Here is a 20509-nt window from a genome sequence, read left to right as displayed (position 1 = left end):
AAATCTCATCACTGAAAAATACCACTAATTGGGATGTTAACAAGAGTTGGTAGAGTTGTAATTTACTTGAAAAAAAAAAGGGATTTCTCTCTGTGCTTTGAACAGCTCCCTGCGAGAAACTAGTGGAGTCATGAAAGCAAACCAAATAACCCATCTGAGTTATCACAGCACAAAGTGTCAACATGCTAAGTTTCCTTTGTATGTAATGTCAGTCACTCCTAGATTTTCTCTCAGGCATCTTTCTGTCAGACGCTGCAGTCTGGAAGGAAACCCAAAACCAAATGAGAAGTTTTCCTAGTGGAGGAAATATGTTTCATAGAAGAAGAGGGATTCGTAAGATCTGAATTGTTTACAACCTTGACAAATAAATGAGTAAAGAAGAAGATAATCAGTTTTTACTCTGATACACAAACATGTTTGGGCCTTAGGGACTGTACGAATATTACTGAAGTGGGGAAGGCAGCTGAACCATTTAGATTAATCTTTAAAAGAGCGAGGCCTTACCCAATTTTATTTAAAAATTCAATGAATGGTTCCCTTGACTGCAAAAAGTAAAAAATATTAGTGTGAACAGTGTCATGATTGAAAGTATGCCACTGTTAGTGTTTACAATCGGTGTAACTTGTTTGATTATGAAAACTTCAGAATTTTAGACTTAATATGTTAAAGGTAGAGTCAGCAATTCTAATCCAATACACTTTTTGTCATATTCAGTGAATATCTCCTAGCTGTCTGTTCTGTGTGTGCACTGAAAAAAAATCCAGTGTACATACACAGTCCTGGCTCTGTAAATGGACATATACAGTGGCTCGGAGTGAGCCAAACAACACTACTCCAGCCAATCAGCAGCAGGGAGTGTTCACGCTTGTTCACAGGACAGGGTGAAGTCATCAGAGCAGCTGTCTGTGTGAGGACATGACTGTCTCCTGTCTCCAGCACCCATTGAATGGTGGGGAGGGCTGGTGAACTCGAGAGAGAGAGAGAGAGAGAGGCTGTGGCCAATTGATATAGAAGGCATTTTCTCACAGAACTGATATGCTTCCATTTTATTAAATCTTTCAATCCACACTGAATCCCAGACAGTCTCACAGAGACCCCCTGCATTTTTTTACACTCCGAGTCTGTATCTGTTGCATTTAGTGAAGTGTAATCTGAGCAGGCAACTGTTCCAATCACAAATATCCCACTGTATATGTGTTTTGAACTTATTAACCATATCAATGAATCAATAAATACAAACACTGTTAATTTCTTCCTGTGGAGCTGACATACAAATGATTTTGGTTCAGTAAATTTCTGCTGTCAGTCAGCCTGGTGAAGGCAGTTTGTCCTCTCAGCTGCCCAGGAGCTGCAGCCGACAGACGTCTGCTTCTGTGGACAGGGACGCTGAACGCAGGTCCAGTGAGAAGTGGGGAGGCTGCAGAGAGGTGTATGGATTGTAACAGAACAGAAGTGACTCTACAGGTGACGGATCGCTCTGGATTCCACCATATTTCTCTTTTGGTCGTTGCCTTGGTAATGTGCATCCATGTATTTGGGGGGCGGAGCTTCTGAAGGAGCAGGAAGGGAGGAGTGTATTTGTTTAGGTGTTTAGATCAAATATCAACAATCTTTCTCCAGAATGACTGACTCTACCTTTAATGGGACAAGAATTTCACAATATCCACTAAATTGCAAATTAGATTTTAAGGTAAACATAAAATATTGCATTAAATAAACATTCCAGCTACTCTGCTCTATTTTTGAACCAATAGCTGCTGAATAAACAGTTATCACCAGACAGCAGCTCTGTGCAGCTCAAGGGAAGGCTGAAATACATTATAAATCTGGGATGAGAGAAATTAAAAAGACCCTCTCTGCTCCTTCAAAAAAATTTAGACTACAATCCCCTCAGCAAAAAGAAAAAATACCTCTCTTTTTTGTTCCCTCCACCCTAATAATTCATACAATCCCTTAGTCAAATCACAACTTAGGTTTGACTTTAGTTTGTCCAAAATATGTCACACTGCTCTTTCATTTACATTAAGTGAAACTACTCAGGAACATTGTGTGTGTAGTGTGTCACATCATGACAACATCGATAAGACAGTGTGACAGTAGAGAAAGATTCCTGTTTTTGAAATGGCTGTTTGGCGCTTCCTCTTAGCTTCATTAATGCTGTCTCACAGACTGCGCGTAATGTTTTTGAGCGCGGCGGTTTTGATCATGGCAACTTTTATCTTGACTGCACTGGATCTCTTGTTGTTGTTTAATAGTCACATTGCACGTCCGCCACGCTGCTGCATTAAATTTGTGTCTGTTAAAGACATGAATACAGTCAGGACAACAAACAGTGAAACAGTTACTCACATTTGAATTTTTAAAAAGTGTCTGCTTGTATATCTTAATTATATCCATGACCCATGTGCAATTAAAGAGGACACCTTTTGGCTATTTATTTAGTTCAAAGAGAACACAGAGGGAGGAAAAAACGACTAATTGTCTCATTAATTACTCTCCCCACGAAGTAATGACCAAACCAAGGTATCCACAGTTCTTTTGTTACTCACAAAAGAAAGCAGGGGTGGGGGTGGCAGCAAAATAAAACATGCTTCAACCTCTTTTCACAAATAGGCATTATGTTTGCAAGAGAGGGAGACAAAGAAAAGGAGGGCAGAGGAGAACAGGGGTGGGAGGGAGAGAAAAAAAAGAGGAAGATAGAAATGAAAGGTGTTGGAGAGTTGAAAAAAAGAAAAAGGATAGCGAAATTAAAAATGATAACAGAGCAGATCAAAAAGAGAGGAAAGGGAGGAGAAAACATTGGCTGTTAGGTAACAGGGTGTTTGTCCAGGCCTTCTGGAGCCTGCCCAGTTCTCTCTCCCACCGAACGTGGTAAATAGCCTGTTTTAACACACTGTTCAGACACTGAGACACAGCACAACAACAAACCAAATCAACAGTGAATTAAAGACTCCTCGGGGAAGCTACATAGTAACATCAGAGGAGGTGTTTTGGAGAGCCAGATCTACCAATTAACTGTTCTGAGAAGGGTCCAAGAGTCTCGCGCCGGCTAAGTTTCCAGACCTGCTGTATGCGGTAGGTGGAATAAGATGAATAGAAGAGAAGATGTAGTGTGGCCTGTTTTTGTGCTATTGTTTACTGTCACCATAGGGAGCTAGTGACACATTATTAGCCTGGATTTGTCTGTTATAAAGACAGAGGCAGCCTGAGAAATGCAAACTTTAAAAATAAACCCCATTAATATTTGTATCTTGAGACCTCCGCTGTGTGAGCGCGAGTGGAATTGTTCATTTATGTCATGTCTCTGACTTGAAGAGACCCCCCCCCCCCCCCCACACACACACACACACATACACACCCTCATCCCTTCCTCGCTCTTCTCCCATCTAAATTGGACCCAGTTATCCTGCAGCTGAGCTGGTAAAAAGGATAATGCAGGAGCACTCCAGAGGGCAGCTCCTGACTGCCCTCTGCGTAGCCGTGCCCGGCCGTGCTGGAGCCACGCCTAACTGAGTGCACAGCTCCAAGGCCTATACTGACATAAATCTGCACTGCAAAGCAACTGTGTGGCAACACTTATTTAGTTTACCAGCTGTAGCTGCTGAACCCGAAGCAATGAGGCCTCTCTTTCCCTCAGAAAGTAAATGAGAACGCTTCAAATGCCCAAACTGAATTTTTGTATGTGTTTTCTTCACCCTGCCTCCCTGCTCACACACTTGACTGTTCCATCGTCAGAGGCCCTCCATCTTGTCAGAATGAGGTGAACTAATGGGCCATGGCTGAACAGCCTGAGCTCAGAGGCTATCAGTTCCCCCTGGAAGGCCAGGAAGGCAGAGGAGGAGGAGAAAAAAGGAGAGGTTCTCCTATTCATTGGCTGCAATATTTCATTTTTGCCTCAGATAATTCTTTGCAGAAATCAAAAGGAATGGTTTTGTTTATGGTACTATGTTAATATAGAATAGTTGTCCCCAATTCTGCTTCCATTTTATCATAATGTTATTCACATTCAAAGAAAGCATGGTAATTTGCTCAATTTCATCACTGACTGTCATTAAGGTTTCCTCTCTAGCTCTGATGCTTCTAACATCCTTTGGTTTTTATTCACGCTAGCGATGTGGCAATGGATGGCAGAGTCAGTCTGCTGGCTGGTTGGTAGAGTTGGACCTCCTTAGTCCAGACTGAAATATCTCAACAAATATTGGATGAGCAATCCATCCAACAGACACTTCTAGGCTCCAGAATACATTCACATTAGTGTTTTTTACTGAAATGTCTCGACAACATTTGGATGTGCCTAAGAGCCTGGCAGACTCTTGTTACTGTACATTTACATATTTCTTATGCCTCTTATAGCTTGCTATGGCTATGTGTGAGATGATTAACCCACTGAATCATATGGTCAGAAGTGTTAATAGATTGCAGCTTTACCCCAAAGACCCATATGCCAGTCAGCCACTAGCTAGTCAGGAATCTAATTAGTCCAACAAAAGCAAATTAACCTTATCTTAGATTCAAGGGCTATCAGCCACTTGTAAGGCCACATGAGAGACCTTATAGTTGATTGTGAGGCCGCGATAAGAGCGGATGTAGAAGAGAATAAAAGGTCTAACCCTGGGAAAATATAGCATTTCACAACAACACAGATTAAAGGCTTTATGTATGGAGTGGATAAAGCAGTTGTTGGTGGGCCTTTGTTGCCATCGGTGACACAAGGTAACACAGCAGGGCTATTCAGAGGAGCTTTGCTAGGCCAGGTTGTGACAGTTGTGTCCCAGTCCATAAGCTGGGGGGCATTTTGTAACAAAGATGACCAGCGCAAGGTGCCAAAGCCGGTCTGTCGAACAAACGTTCCACCAGCTCTGGGCCATGCCAGCCTTGGCCAGGAAGCGATAGAGATGGTCCTGGGGACGGGGCCTCCCTGCTCCTCACCAGTCACAAGCAAGCTGGAAAGCACAGACTGCGCCTTCCGTCGGGACCGCAGTGAATGGAGGTGTAATTGGCCATATCCAGTGATAGATGACTGTTCAACCTTTGTTACTCGTCGGTGGCAGGATGCACAGAGGCTTGTCTCACTATATGAGGTTGATTGTGCAGTCTATTAAACACCAGTCTCATGAGGAAACGTTACTTACTGGAATGCAGGAGCTTAAAAGAATCTCAAGAATGATCTAATTTGAGAATCAACTCGTGTTCTGTGATTGCACATTATATTTCTGAGATGGTAAACATGATTGGATATCTCATTATACTTAGTGAATCATTTTCATCCATGGAGACGGCTATAAAGATAGAACTCAATATAATTGATGGAAATTACAAGGTTTTGTCTCGCCAACATAAATCAAAGAACAAAATCATAGTTTTATTTTAAATAAATAAAAAACTCATGTCATTTCAAGCTAATTCCCTATTATATGGTTTGTGCATTAATTAAATAGTTATAAAGAATTGAAAACAGTAACAACATATTACTGTATATGTTATTTTTGATCATGATGCCAGTTTATAGTGTTACTGGAGTGTTTTGATTTACCTGTACTTCAACTCTCTAAAGGATGTAGGCTTCTGACAAACTGATCAAAATGGCAAAGACAGAATGGTTTCTCTTCACAACAAAGATTCAGATCACATCTCATCCCAATGCACCAAAGCTGCATGACAAGATATATGTACCTGCATGGTGCCCAGGGGGTCTAGTCCGCCTTGTGAAGGTATACGCTCAAACTCCTCTCCTGAAGAATCAATGGCTTGCATGATTGATGTGCTTAATGTTAAGGGAGAGAGAGTTGCCATACATCAGGTTTTCTCACAGCATGCCTGTTTTTGTTCAATAATCCGGTTACAGGGTAAAGATTCTGACGCAAGCAGGAAACAAACATCTCCAGAGATGATTTGTGAAATACTGGCAGACAGGCAGACAGAGACAGAGACAAAGACAGCAGTGGGTTGATGGAGGGAAATAAAAGAAATGCAAGCAGAAATGAAATTGACTTCCCTCAAGGAAGTTTTTCTTTGCACTTGAGAGAGGTTGTACTAAAATGAACAAATTAATAAATAAAGGGTGGCTTTTGTCAAGGGCTTTTGACATCCCCTAACAGTTACAGAGTAGCTGGAGAAATGAGTGATGCTCGTTAACTCTGACCCAAATCATAAGAGACACTGGGAGCTGTTAAAACACGGAGCAGATTGTGGAGTCTGGGTGACCTAGATAGCATTGGTTTTGAAAAGCAGCCGTACATCACATTAAATCGCTCTTCCGTCAAATACAATGAGGCATATCTCCCTCGTTGGTAATGAAAATTACATTCTGATAAGGTTCTTTGTGACATGGAAAATACCTCTCCCATTACTCCAAGGCTACATCTGAGACGTACTTATGGGGAGACTGCCCCTTCCCCTGGACCTGGGTGACATTATCTGCCTCATGAGCACACATGAGGGGTGACACATGGTCTAGACAACCATGCACAAGGAGAACTGTCGGTGATGAGGCAACCACAATGACCTGTTGTTCAAGGAAATGAAATGTGTCTTAGCATCACAGCTCATTTTGGAATAATGGGAGGGTTGAAAGACTCGTCTGCAGGAAAAGCAGGAGGCAGACACGGCTGTGGAGTGACTATTTCATTTGTTCTACGCATACATATATAACAGAAATGTCCATCTCAAAGAGTTGCTTCACCCAAAGTACAGAAAAAAACATTTTCTCACCGACATATAATGGAAGCCATGTAGCCCCATTTGTGACCTCAGCACTCCCCATATTATTCTGTAATTCTGCAGCAGTGGCAGCGCAATATGGGAATGGGAATACAGTATTTAAACATTGGTTTCCCACCAGGCAATCATTTTATCATTCTGTGCAGATACCTGTGGGATCAAAAATATACCTTTGAGGATACAACCTGCTCTTGAATAAAATAATAATTTGGATATTTCTCCTATGGTTTGCCTAAGTGTACACCTCACTGTATGTGACCAAACTTATGTAGTGTCGAGGTCACCAGTGGAGCTACTAGCCGAACAGCTGCCACACTAATGCAATGGAGATGAATGAAATTCCATTTTTGGTGCTGAAAAAATGAAGTCAAGTGTGAAAATATGCTTTTTGAAATCTGAGTGACACTTTAATAAGTCATGTCCTTAAATCTTTTCTGCCTTACATCAGAAACAGTTTAAAGAAGAGGCAAATTGTTGAAAGAACGCAGAGTATAAACGTGAAGTATTTTTAAAATACATTCAAAAATGATACTCAGATGACGCTCCTCTTACCTACATTCTCACTCACTCTCATCACAAACGCTCACAATGTCAGACAATGTCACACAGGATAATGTGTGCCCACTGCTCGATGTGGAGCAGCTCTATTCAGGCCAGGGTAGGCTGAAGGCCTCCTTTTCCACAATGGCCCGTCACCATGCCAACAGAAGCGGTGCCAACCACAGTGCCAGCTTGGCACGGCCCCCGTGTTAGCAGTGTATGATTCAAGGGCATTAAAGCACAATGTGGGGGGTTCCAGTTTATAGACAACTGTGCCAGGATTCCCACCACAGTTTGCTTTGAAACAGCCTGTCATTCATCGCTCTCTGCTACTTCCCCTCCTCTCGTGCTGTTGGCCTGAGCAAGAAGCGTTAACAATCCATCTTCTGAAAATTTGCTTTGCATGCACAGAAGCACTGGTCATGCTTTAATGTGCTATATTTACTCACAAGCAGTACATAAAACAAGAGAATCAAATATTTCACCACAGGTCTCCTTCAAGGGTGGGCGCTGAACAGTAAGCGTTTGCTACACCCTCATTAAGGATTGATGATCCAGAAGAGATAATAACATCTTTGTTGATTTGTTAAATTGGTGCCTGCCATTTCTTATGTTAAATTAATCTTGTAATGAGTTATCAAGTGGCATGTGTTTGTGATTTTAATTTTTAACCATCGCCAGCTTAACATTAACTGTCATCTCCTCGCCTTGCAGTGCTCAGAGCAAGTGACTGTGATGGGCTGTCGGACTGCATCTGAAGTACTCCACCGAGGAATAATATCCACTCCTGACCTACACTGAAGAACAATATTTGATTCAATCAATGTTGCAGCCTCCCCTGGGGGGAATTACTCCTGAGCGATAGGTGGACCTTCAGAAAAGAGCAACAGTGGACCATGTGATACTTGACCTTCAGGGAGAGAACTCAGATGCACTCCAGAAGATGTCAAATCTGATCTGAAGCTGTTCTCGAGAGGATCACCAAGCTCATAACTCAGTCATCTTTTCACGTGTTGTTTAGCCATACTCAAACACCATGGGCCAGCAGTGACGGAGGGTACTTATCAATGCTGGATCTTCATTTATTGAGGAGGACAATAAATCTCACCATGGATTTGAAAGAGATTTTCTCCACTGTAGCGCGACTGTGAGAAAGACCAGAGTGGGGGAACTGGACACTGGGAGTTGGAGGATTAGCTAGTGTGCTGCTAACCCATGGTGGATCTGCTGTGAGCAGGATAAGGGACTCAGCAGTGGAGGATGTCAGCAGAGGCCGAGCTCCAGCCGGGTGTCAAAACCAGCCAACGAAAGGAGTCTAGGAGGATCAAAGGTATGTGAGATAATACTTACCAAAATCCCTCATCTCTGAGACAATAATTCATTAGTTCTACAACAATTCTTTAATGCAGGTGACAGTGGAAACACATGTAAAATATTAGGTTCACATTGTGTCTGTAATTGTGTGTATTGAGATAAAACCATGCTATCTAGCATAATGTTGAGTGAAAATACTCAAAATGCAACAAAGACATGGAGAAATGGAGTCAAGACAAAATGGGAAACTGGCAGGGTTTACTTTCCCGTGTTTGGCAGGCAGCGAACATAACTTAAAGCCATGTTTGGATGGAGCTAAATAACACTGGACTACATGAAGAGAGGCTTCACTCTGTCAAGCTCGCCGAGAGGCTCCCTGTCTCATCCCAGGGATCCAGATGTAGTAACAGCTATTCCGTGTAGCCCCAGGGTTTGGTAGTGGCATGATTTAGGTGTCATGGACAGGGTAATTCACACCCTGTCGCTTTGATGAACAGCATAAGTGATGTAATAGGACGAGGCATTCTTCGAACGTTCACTGGGAGATTGAAATGGGATTGAATTGGCTGAGAGGAGGAAAGAAGTGGAGATAGAGAGGTAGAAAGAGTGAGATTCAGAGGGAGGGGAGAAGGAAGTGAGCAAGAAGAGGATGCTTTCTCATTTGCCTTTCCCTCTCCTCATCCTCTTTTTTTTTTTTTTACTCATTTTTCCATCCATGAATAAAGCCACTCCAGCTAGTCCAGTAAATCTGGCTACTGCGAGCTAGCTGTAACAAGGCCGCGGGGCCAGGTCCTCTGTGGCTGTTTCACTGGCTCTGTCGGCTTGCTCAGATAAATGGCTGGGCTGGAGGAGGGCCCATCGATTTGAGCTAAGTGGAGGGGGGAGAGCAGAGCGAGGGGACTATTACACACGTGGCCATGCGGCTCATAGGAGAGGGCTATCAGCACAGGCTATCAGCCCCTGACTTTACCATGTTAATCACATGTGCTGCAGGGACCATTGTCACAATCAGCAAAGATGCTATTTAGATCCATATAAATGGAAATGGGGCAACATAAATGAATGAAGACTGTCAGGCAGCACAGCTAGCGGTGGTTGTGAGCAGGCTGGGGCCAGGTGAAGGACACTATCGAGGATCAAGTTGATGATATATATTTAGGCAAAGCACCATCTATATTCATGAGGTTAATCTGTTTTCTATATTTGTCTTCTTGTGAAATTTGTTCCGTCTTTTTTTCATATTTTCTGACCTCCCTACCCTGTTTGTTACAGTTAAGCCACCACTCCTACTGAAGATATAAATCTATAAAAATGCATCACAAATATACAGCTTCACTTCTTAAAAAGACTGAGAAAATTTCAAAACAGCAGTGGAACAGCAGTAGTTTTCAGGATTGAATAATGCATTTGTTGGGGAATAATTTAAGCTGTAGATTAATACACTTTAGTGAGTATTCACCAACCTGAATGGCATATGTGGAACTGTCTCACAGTAAATCATGTCCATGTTCCTTGTAATGGACATGAACATGTCACCCCGTGCAACAGTGTAGCTCATTTATGTGTGTTAACGTACTAATTAATTACTCAACAGCAGTAATACAGTAATATTGTTACAAAAGGCTAATAGTTACATTACTTTGTTAGTCAGCCCAGCTCCCTCACACCAAAGGTGTGACATCTTCTGTATTTAAAGGAAAGGTTTGACAGTTTGAGAAATATGCTTTGAATTAGATTGGAAAGTGTCTATACGCTAAATATGAGCCAGGAGACTTTGATTAGCTTAGCTAAGCATAAATACTAGAAGCAGGGGGAAACAGAAGGCTCACTAATTAACACGTTATTTTATTGGTTTAATCTCTTGAAAACTGATATTTTGGTTGTGAAGTTGTGGTTTCACAGGGATTCATATGCTGGAGCAAAGCTAACTGTCTCCTACCTTTAGCTTCACATTTCATCTAACTCTTAGCAGGAAAGGAAAAAGCATATTTTCCAAAATGTCAAACTATTCCTTTTAAACTACAGGTACAAATAGAAGATGACACTCATGGCTGAACAAAAAGCAAGCCTAACAATGCAGTTTGCATGTAATTACTCACCATCAACAGCTAGCTTAGCCCCAGTGACTGCAGGCAGCACTCCAGAAGTCGCAGGGTTTACACACCCTCCAACTGTAGGCTTGTAGGCTTACCACTGGCCAACTAGTATCTAACACAAAGATATAACATGTAAATAAGACAACTTTCTTACCAGAAGGCGTATCTCATCTTTTTGGTGGAGGCTAGCCACCTCCAGCCCATGAGCCTAGCTGTCCACTGAACGCACAGAAATGACTTTCAACCTTTTCCTGGGAAGACAGTGAACACACCAACCCATAAAATTTGAAGTAAGCAGGCATAAAGTAGGGAAAGGATAGGTGTTACTAATAACATTAAAGAGGACCTATTATGCTCATTTCAACTCTAATTTTTTTATTTTTGGACTCCACCAGAGTAGCTCTGCATGATTCAAAGTTAAAAAAAGCTCCTTATTTATCTTATACTGGCCGTTTATGCAGCCCCTCAATATACAGTTTCTCTTACGCTTCGTTTTAGCTCCTGTCTCTTTAAGGCCCCCCTCCCGATGAGCCCACTCTGTTCTGATTGGCCAGCTGTATGTATCAAACTTATCTAACTTTACCGTCATTGCAAACTAAACATTTCCTGCTTTACTGCTTCAAATTAAAAGCTTTTAAATGACTAACTAACGGGAGACTTTCATTGTGAAGAATTTACAGGAAGTAAAAACGTGTTCCTCACTGACTTAGCAGAGCTTTGTTAGCGGCGCTAAAAACCGGTCAAAACAACAACATATGGAGCTATTTGTAGCTATTTGTTCAGTGGATCAGTTAGAAATAACGCATGGAGGAAGAGTACGAGCAGAAACAGCCATAGTGATGATGATGTTTTATGAAGAGCTGCAGACGTGGCTTGGTGTAACTACTGCAGAGCAGCGAACTCGCGCGCTGTGCACGTAGCAGATGTCCATATAAAGAAATCTGTCACGAACTCATGTCAGCTCGGGCTGAAAGTAGAAAAAAACGTTTGAAACCGAGCGTTCAGAGCAGTCTGAAGCTGCTGCTTTCTGCTCACAGGGATTACTGCTATATACGTTTACCTCGTTATCTGACACGTCGGCCACTTTTAACGTTAACATCCGACATTGTGACATTATGTCTGAAAATAAGGAAAAGCATAATACGTCCCCTTTAATGATGGCTCTGTGTCCCAGTAAGTCACAAGCCAGCAAGCACAATACCAGGACCTGAAACTGAAACAGCTAAATAGAGTCCAGCCTACATTCATTTGATTATTTACACCTGTGCTTTTCCTACTGTGACAAGTCAAAACGTCTTCCGAAAAAGTCCAGTGTAATTATGGAATTTCAAATTGTCATTCTTTAAACTACTGCAGTAATTAATCACATTACTACACTTTACTGTGCATCATGTCAGTACAATACATTCATTGTTGGTTTTGGTCTTTTCATGGGATTTGTTGACAATAAGAAAAAGCTGAATATCTTCAGTCTTACCTTTAATGTGTGCTATGCTTATGTTTTGCATATTGCAACATAATTCTTTTAAATGGTGCATTTCAGAGTATAAAGGAATATTTACATAAAATAGAAACCAACCCTAATATTAAGGGGAGATAATGGACACACTACCTTGTATTTTTGTTTAAGGGATATCATTACATTTCCAATCATCATTCCTTTCAAAACCATTCGAAAAAAACAAACCTCACTGCAGCAAACTCTGACTGCCACGGTAAAGCTAAAGCTCCCCTCTACCCATCGACAGAATTGCTTTACATGCGTGACTTTACTCTATCTCCATAGCAACTGTTGCTCTCCCACTGTAATCTGTGCACAAAAAATGATTCATTTTAAAAAGAGAGACAAGGAATGGAGGACAGAGAGACATTAAGAGAGAAAGATGGAGAGACAGTAAACAGACAGAGAGAGACAGAGGGAGGCAAACAGCAGATTAAATCACCAGTCACCTCTCATACTGAATGTATGACATTGGAAAGATTATAAGAGGCTGTGCAAATACTAACCATTTCGCCCTATTCAAACACAATTTCCCACATTTGACCAAATCATTTGCTGGCACACTTATCCAGCTGTTTCATCACACTGCTTCACTATCAATGTGATGAGAGCATTGTGGAGCCCTTACCTTAAAAAAACTGTCTTGCTCAATCACCACCCAGCACACATCAATACCTGCATGTAACTCTGCAGTGAGTCAATGGTCTATCCACTGCATTGACGATGTGCACAATACCCCTCATTAACTCCGTTAACTGCTTTAACGATCTGTCGTTTAACCAAAACCTCGATCTTGTGTTAAATGCCAAAGTTGGGTAGAGGAATTTTGTGTCATCAGTGTGAGTTAGACGAAGGCACAAGCGCTGCTGTTAATGTTTGTGAATGTGTGTCTGTGCGTTTGCTGAGGCTTATGAAAGTTATTTTGTGCACATGGAGGAGGCAGATGGCAGGGACAGATTTGCCTTCCGAATACATCCATTCTCCTCACTGCTGCTTAAAGTCATCAGCCCCCCTGCGCTGATAAGACATACCTAGTGCTTTCATTTGACAGATATCAAATGTCCCACGCAAAGATAATGGTTAATATTGTGTATTGCATGTCAGTGAAAAACACGGCTCAGTAGGCATATCTGTACCCTTTCATTATAGCTAAATGAATGGCCTGTGTGGCCTACTGGCAGACAGGGACATTGACAGAAACAGACAAGCAGACACGGATGCACACTCAGAAAAGTTCAAAGGTTAAGCTGCCTCGATGCCCGGATCCCCAACAAAAAGTTTCTTGTTGCCAAGTCCTTATATCTGGAGGGGCACTTCTGACTCTCCATCTGTTGCCATCTGTCCCTTCACTGTCCCCATTCTAGTGTGGCAAGGAGGAAGATGCAACACTGTGATCAGAGACGAGCCCTGAAACAGTATGAAGCAGGGCTCACAGTAATTGTTCTCTGCATGGTCCTGGTGCAGGGCCTGTGTTTCAGGTGGGTGATTGTAGCGTTTGGTTTGAAACCCTGTGATGTCCTGGCTCCAATTTTTAATATTATTTTTATTTTATCGCATTTTTGTCTTTATTAGAGCATTGTTAAAGGAGGGCAGCAGGAAAAATTGGTGGGAGAGACATGTGACAAAGGTCTCTGGCTGGATTCTAACCCTAGACACACAGACCTCAGACCACCAGGATTCCCAAATGGCAGGCATGTTGTGCCATGCGTAGGATACACTTGGACACAGACTAACAGTAGACAATACTTTAGGCAACCCTCTGTCAGACAAATTATGAGCAGCAGGCTTATGGGCAAGAATTATTGTGAGGACCATTCAACCTTGGGTAATTGTAAATCCAGAAAGCCAGAGGAATATTTGTCACCCCTTTTCACACACACATACACACACACACCTTCTTCCTTTCTCTTCTCCTTCCTTACAGTTTTTAACAACATGAAACAGCATGCCCCGCAGCTTTTTAGTTTTCAAATACAGCACACTCGCTTGTCTTGATCTGAACCCAGAGCACGTAGCACATGAGTTATGCCACTGTGTCAAGACTCTCATTCGGTATGCAAGGCCTACTTTTTTGAGGATCTGTGCATAAACCTCTAAATCTCTCCTGAAGTGTTATTAGGGGAAATGGCACGCTGTATGTAAAGAAACAAATGGCACAGAACATCTGGTTAAAGCTCATGTGAGAGAGCTGCACTGAATTGGACTGATCGTGTTTAAAATGCAACTGGAGCAGCATGCATTTTACATTACATTTCAGAGTGTATGAGTCAGTAAAATCAGGATGGAATGCATAATACTGTATGAATAGACCACAGTCGCTGTATGAAGGATGGTTTAAATCAAGTACAGCAATAATTACTGCAGACGTCCACCCTTCCTTGCATCTGTCCTGAAGGGTTTAAGCAACAGCACCTGCTGTAATCATGTATATATACTGTAGACATTGCCTCATGGCAATGTCTACAGTTCCTCTATTTAATGATTTCTCTACACGGTAGTTGTGTGCATGCCAGGCTGCATCTGGTTTATGTTCAGAGGTACATGGTGGCTGTATATAAGACTCATTATCCTCTGGCAGGGAAACAAGTCTAAATTAGACCCAGATTTGACATTCACTTGCTTAGAGACTTTAATGACTTTAGCATTGTCAAGCCCTCCCCCCCCTTTGGAGAATTGTGCCCTCATGAATTAGTGAGAGGGTGTGCATAGCCAAGACAAGCACTTGCATTGGACTTTTTTTTTTCATTTGCACGGGCCAGTTAATTTCCTCTTTTTCTAAATTTTCAAAATTTCTTTGGACTTTTCATCAGAAAATGCAGGAATGGAGCAAGAAATTCCACTTGTGTTCTGGTAGATGTAGCAATACTGTGTGTTTCTGGGGTGGAATAAGCTCATTTTGGTGTAATACGGTGTTTGAGTACAGCCTGACTGTCTCTGTTAGGGATATTAAACCTTGTCCTCTTCTCACACACAGCTTAGCTAGCCACTTAAATGTGCCGTTAACTGATGCACTGTACAGGCGCATGACCTAGAATTGAATGAGCAAGGGGCCTGAAAACTGTTAAAATCTCCAAGGTGCTGGTGACCTTGATTTGAAATCCTACTATCTCTTTGTGTAAATGCTACGGGAGTGAGGCGTCGCGGCTGACAAACCCTGCACAGGTTATGAGGGGATGGTTTATACATTGTAGACACATGAGACAGTGCTCGAGGCTCACGCCCACATAATCAAAACAGTTCCACGGCAGACAGCGCAGAGACAAAATGAGAAAGGTGTCAGTGTCAAGGTGGTGTCAGGGCGGCTGCAGAGACTGACAGACAGAATAATCAGCAGTGGGGATGGGAGGGAGAAGGGAGGGGATAACACTATAAAGCCTGAGGCCATCCAGACACACACTTGCAAACACCTCCCCATCTCACACCACCATCCTGCCACCACCCAACATCCATCACCCAGTGAGGGCCTGGTGGATTGTGGGCGAGCGCTGGACCGAGATGATTCCTCTCAATAGCAGCCATTCAAGCTGGTTTGTCACCACCAATAGCACCCATGGGAACTGTGGGCGTTGGTGCGGCGTGGGGGCAAGAACTCCCAGTTGGCCACCCCGTAACTTTCCACCCTAGCTTTCTGTGTGAATCCCCCACAATGCCGTGCATGCGATAGGTGATGGTAGAGTGTTTTCAATGTTCCAGTTGTTTTTCTCATTTAGTCCATTGGCTTAAACCAACTTCATTTCCAATTTCAAGTTCAATTTTCTTCCAATCTTTGCTTGCTGCTGCTAATTTACTATTCATTCTGTATTTCTTGTTCCATAAATATTTATACTGGAGCAGCCAGTTCATACACACATACACACACACACACACACACACACACACACACACATAGTAATAGCCTCTATAATTCAAGCAGGACCTGAAACTCAAGTTGTAAGATTCAGTTGAGCTCACACATCTTAGTTTCCTGTAATCATTCTCTCTTTCATTTCATCCTCCTTATTCCCATCCTCTTTTTTTGTCTCCCTCTTTCCCACCGCAGGTCAGGACCGCAGCGAGGCGGGGCTTATTAAGCGTTTCCGTGGAGATGGTGTGCGCTACAAGGCCAAGCTGATCGGGATTGATGAGGTGACAGCGGCGCGCGGGGACAAGCTGTGCCAGGACTCCATGATGAAGCTGAAGGTACAGACTTGTGTGTGTGTGTGTTTGTGTGTGTGTGTGTGTGTGTGTGTGTGTGTGTGTGTGTGTGTGTGTGTGTGTGTGTGTTTGTCTTAGTTTGTCTGCAGGGACATTATTGAGCCTCTTCACTCATCTCAGTCAGATTTGGAGAGGGCATGCTTGGGCATGTCTGTATTGTCTGTTGAATGAGTCATGGGAGCTAGCTGTCTTTTCCTGTATATGACTCACTGAAGCTCTGCAAAGAACTGACCAGATGGAACAAATAAAAGTCCAACCTTATTATTTCACAGCTCTTTGTCATGTAGAAAACTACAGTAAGGTTGGTTTTATATCTCATAAAATAGGTGCAGCTCTGTTCATTATTTTCCCTCTAATAGGCTGCCGTATTTTGAGAATTGCTCAAAGCTTCTCTGTATTTATTCATACAGCCTTTTTTGACCTTGGAGTGCAATTTTGCTTCCTATACTGAGATGCTTAAAGTATATCACTTAAGTAGAACATGTTCGCTTTTTGGTGAGTGACTGCAAGAACAGTAACCCCCACACTTTATGTACCTCTTGTATGTCTTCTCATGTCAGTCACAGCCTGCTATTTTTACAACAAAGTCCATGATGTTATACTTGTGGCACATGTGCAAACTGTGAAATTGTGACCCAGATAATATTTTTGCTCTGTTCTTAACAGAATATTGCAAGGAAATGAGGTTAGACTCAGTCCTAAGTGACAATTTCGAAAAACAGTCTGATTGTGGATGAAAGTAATATTAAACTTATTGTGCAGTATGTGTATAGACCCTTTTCATGTCAGACATTTTGACTTGTCAAGCAGGAAAACACAGGTGACATTAATAACATTAATGATGGCTTCATTACATTCAGGTTAGCTAGGTCCAGGGCTCTGATATTGTGCATGCTCACTCACTGACATGACTTATTTGGACAATTAATGGAATGGAGCCATCAGTAAGGTTATTATTTACACCCGAGCTCTTCTTGCTTTGCCAATCAAGATGTCTGCTGCGAAAAGGGTCTATTAAAATGTTCTGAACTTGACTGTTCGCAAAGTGTTGCCCCCTTTGTTACTGTTGCTAGGCCTGTCAAGCTTTCCACTCTGGCATAGCACATATGCAGTTTACAATGATAATGGGGGCATATTAACCACTTGAAATTCCTGGTAATTTTTGAAACAATGTGTCCTCAATTTCAGACAGGAGACAAAAGCAGCCTACTCATTTCTCGCTAGCGACCATCAGTTTAGTCATCTGAAAGGACAACTGTCGGATTTTAAAACCCTGTTTGGCTGCTTAGCTTACATTGGGCGGCTGTGGCTCAGGAGGTAGAGCGGGTCGTCCACTAATTGGAAGATTGGCGGTTCGATTCCCGGCTCCTTTAGTCCACATGCCGATGTGTCCTTGGGCAAGACACTTAACCCCAAATTGCCCCTGATGTGCCATCAGTGTATGAATGTGTGTGAATGGTTAGCTTCCTCTGATGGGTAGGTTGGGACCTTGCATGGTAGCCCCTGTACCCATTCAGCGTATGAATGTGTGTGAATGGGTGAATGTGATTCGTAGTGTAAAAGCACTTTGAGTGGTCGGAAGACTAGAAAGGCGCTATACAAGTACAGTCCATTTACATACTTAGCTAACAAAGGTTATATATATTTTCTTATTTGTATTTTGACTTTTAACATTACAAGAAAAAGGCTTTTACAATGAGGGCTAATGTGTTTGGCGAACATAATGCTATCTTAGATAATGAGTTTGGCAGGAGTGTAAATTTCCCCGAATCCAATAGACTTGGATAGAGCCGCTAACTTTGCCCCACTCTGATGTAGCAACATCCAAGACCAGCTTCCACACAGGAGGGAAATACTGCACAGTGGATGTGCTAGTCGTGAATTGGGCTTTTTATAATGCGACCTGTAACCCCTCAAAATAATACAGTGTGCAATGCCCCTAGGCCTTGGAAGTAATGCTGGATTAGGTTACTATGGCAGCACACTCTGTTTAATCAAATCCTTACACTTTTGCTCTTGTATGATTAGCTTTGGTTAGGGTAAAAAAGAAACCACCATCCAAACTATTTATTTCAATTATCAAAATAAATGACCTATATCACTCAGAAATTGTGTGCTTCCTCTCTTCAATTTATTTTGTATCCTCTTAAACGGCAACTGTGTTTACAGGCTCCAAAGTAAAAGGCAGGGAATACTTATCACTGTCTTTGTTGGTAAAAGAAGTGGCACATAAGCATCTTTGAAGTAGGTGGCTACAGGATGAAAGAGAACGTATATGCATGGCTTTTTAAGTATCTTCTCTCAGACTTTGCTGGAGCTTAAATGTGTGGGAAGCCCCACGGGAGGAACAGTATTGCCAGCAGGCAAAGCCTCTCATTGCCCATATCCATTCCAAGTGATATGTCCAATAAAACAACTTTTTCACTGCCTAAATCTGACATTTCAGCGGTGCCCTCCGTCTGACTCCAGTAGTCACCACCCACCAGCCAGTAACAGTCAATGGAGTGGTCGATACAGACCTGCTATTATCTGGACAGGGGATAGAGGAGGGGACGGGGTCTCTATTGAGCTGCCTCTCGCTGCCTTGAGGACTAATCCACCAAATGGAGAAGCCGATGGCTGATTGACAACATCCATCGACATCCACCCGCCTGCCCACCCGCCTCTTTCTCACTTACTTCATCTCTCTCTTATCCCTGTTGCTTGTTCTGCTCTTTATCCGTCTCTACCCCTCCCTCTATTTTATGTATGTAAGGATGGATGGATATTTTTCAGCAGAAGCAGAGACTGATGGTTATTAATGCAACTCATAATGGCCTGGGTTTTAAATATCAGCTAAGCTTTAAGGGAAGAAATCTGGGGTGGATGGGGTCTGATGTTTGGAAGAGGTCGACCACTTGTCAACATAACTGGGCCTGCAGTTTTGTCAGACATATTCAGCACAGCTGGCAGGTATTTCCTCTCCTCTTATCTCCTCCCCTCTTTCCTCTTCTTCTTCCTTCTCTTCTCTGACAGGCTTTGTTCTATGAAAGACATGTCAGGCACACAGGTCGTGTCAAATGGAAGACGGCAGAGATGTTAATTGTTTCCTTTATTAGAGTTGAGAATATAAGAAAAGGGAGCTGCCGAGATCCATGGGAAAAAACAGACTTCAAAGGCCAGATTGGTTGTTCAGTCAGCAGTATGTGGAGTTGCAGGAGCGAGCTGGTCGGTCAGCAGCGCGATCCATTCTGTCAGCAAATCTCACCTCATTGTTGTTAGCTAGCACTTGTGTATGTCACGTTGAAGTGCAGTAGACCTACTTCAAGAAAAGCGAGAGGAAAAAAAGGCGCTTGGAAAGAAAAGGCGGTAATAATAATATGACTTGCTGCACGAGGCGACATGCGAATTCCTCTGAGACTGAAGCTTCAAGAAAAGGCAGATGAAAGAACATTCTGTCCTATCACACCTTATGTAACTCCTGTCACCCTACCCCCCCCAATCTTTCCCTTCAATCTCCCCGCCCAATCCCCCCTCCATCTCCCACTGTCACACTCACCTGAGTCGGAAGAGAAGAAGGCTCACTGTCTTTCATGCTGAGCTCATATCCTTTCATCTCCTCATGTCGTTTCCTTTTATCTCCTGCAGGGAATGGCTTCCTCGGCACGTTCCAAAGGGGAGCATAAGCAGAGAGTCTTCTTGACGGTCTCTTTCGGCGGGATCAAGATTTACTGTGAAAGATCAGGGGTGAGTATCATGTCAGCGAGTGGGCCCATGGCGGAGCTGCACCGTGAGGCCTCTGCCAGCTGCTGTACTGTGAACCTACAGTATAGGACATCCAGAGGGCAGACGCTCGCACGGTTCAGTTCACAACGGCTGCCAGGGCCGCCATCTTGTAAGCCTTGCTGGCACGGTTGACATATTACTACAACCGCAATACCTGCACAGAAGAAAGATGATTCACAAGGTTATGCTGACATAAAACCATTTTCATCATTGCATGTACCAAAATTTTAATTTTTCTTCGAATATCAATGAAAAAAGCAGTAACATGCTCCCCATAGGACAGTTTGCCCTGTAGCTCATAAAAATTGAACTTGACAGCATTGCAGGTCTTGCATTTGATATTTGACCCTGAGTAAACTGGTTTAACATATACCCCAGT

At 42.7% G+C, this 20509-nt stretch overlaps 1 protein-coding gene across 1 annotated transcript in view; it reads left to right on the top strand.

Annotated features, from left to right (window-relative positions):
• The window catches only part of LOC122993367 (complement component C8 beta chain-like), a 50976-nt gene that overhangs the window by 9520 nt on the left and 20947 nt on the right, over positions 1 to 20509 (top strand). The window contains exons 2-4 of the mRNA XM_044367494.1: positions 7975 to 8590; positions 16211 to 16350; positions 19993 to 20091. Of these exons, the coding sequence (XP_044223429.1) occupies positions 8521 to 8590; positions 16211 to 16350; positions 19993 to 20091 (309 nt within the window). The 5' untranslated portion in view covers positions 7975 to 8520. The remainder of the gene's footprint in view (positions 1 to 7974; positions 8591 to 16210; positions 16351 to 19992; positions 20092 to 20509) is intronic.

Source organism: Thunnus albacares, chromosome 12 (genome assembly GCF_914725855.1).
Source record: "Thunnus albacares chromosome 12, fThuAlb1.1, whole genome shotgun sequence".
In the NCBI taxonomy this organism is placed as follows: domain Eukaryota; kingdom Metazoa; phylum Chordata; class Actinopteri; order Scombriformes; family Scombridae; genus Thunnus; species Thunnus albacares.
Note: the sequence above shows the minus strand (reverse complement) of the source record. Positions and strands in the feature narration are given on the sequence as shown.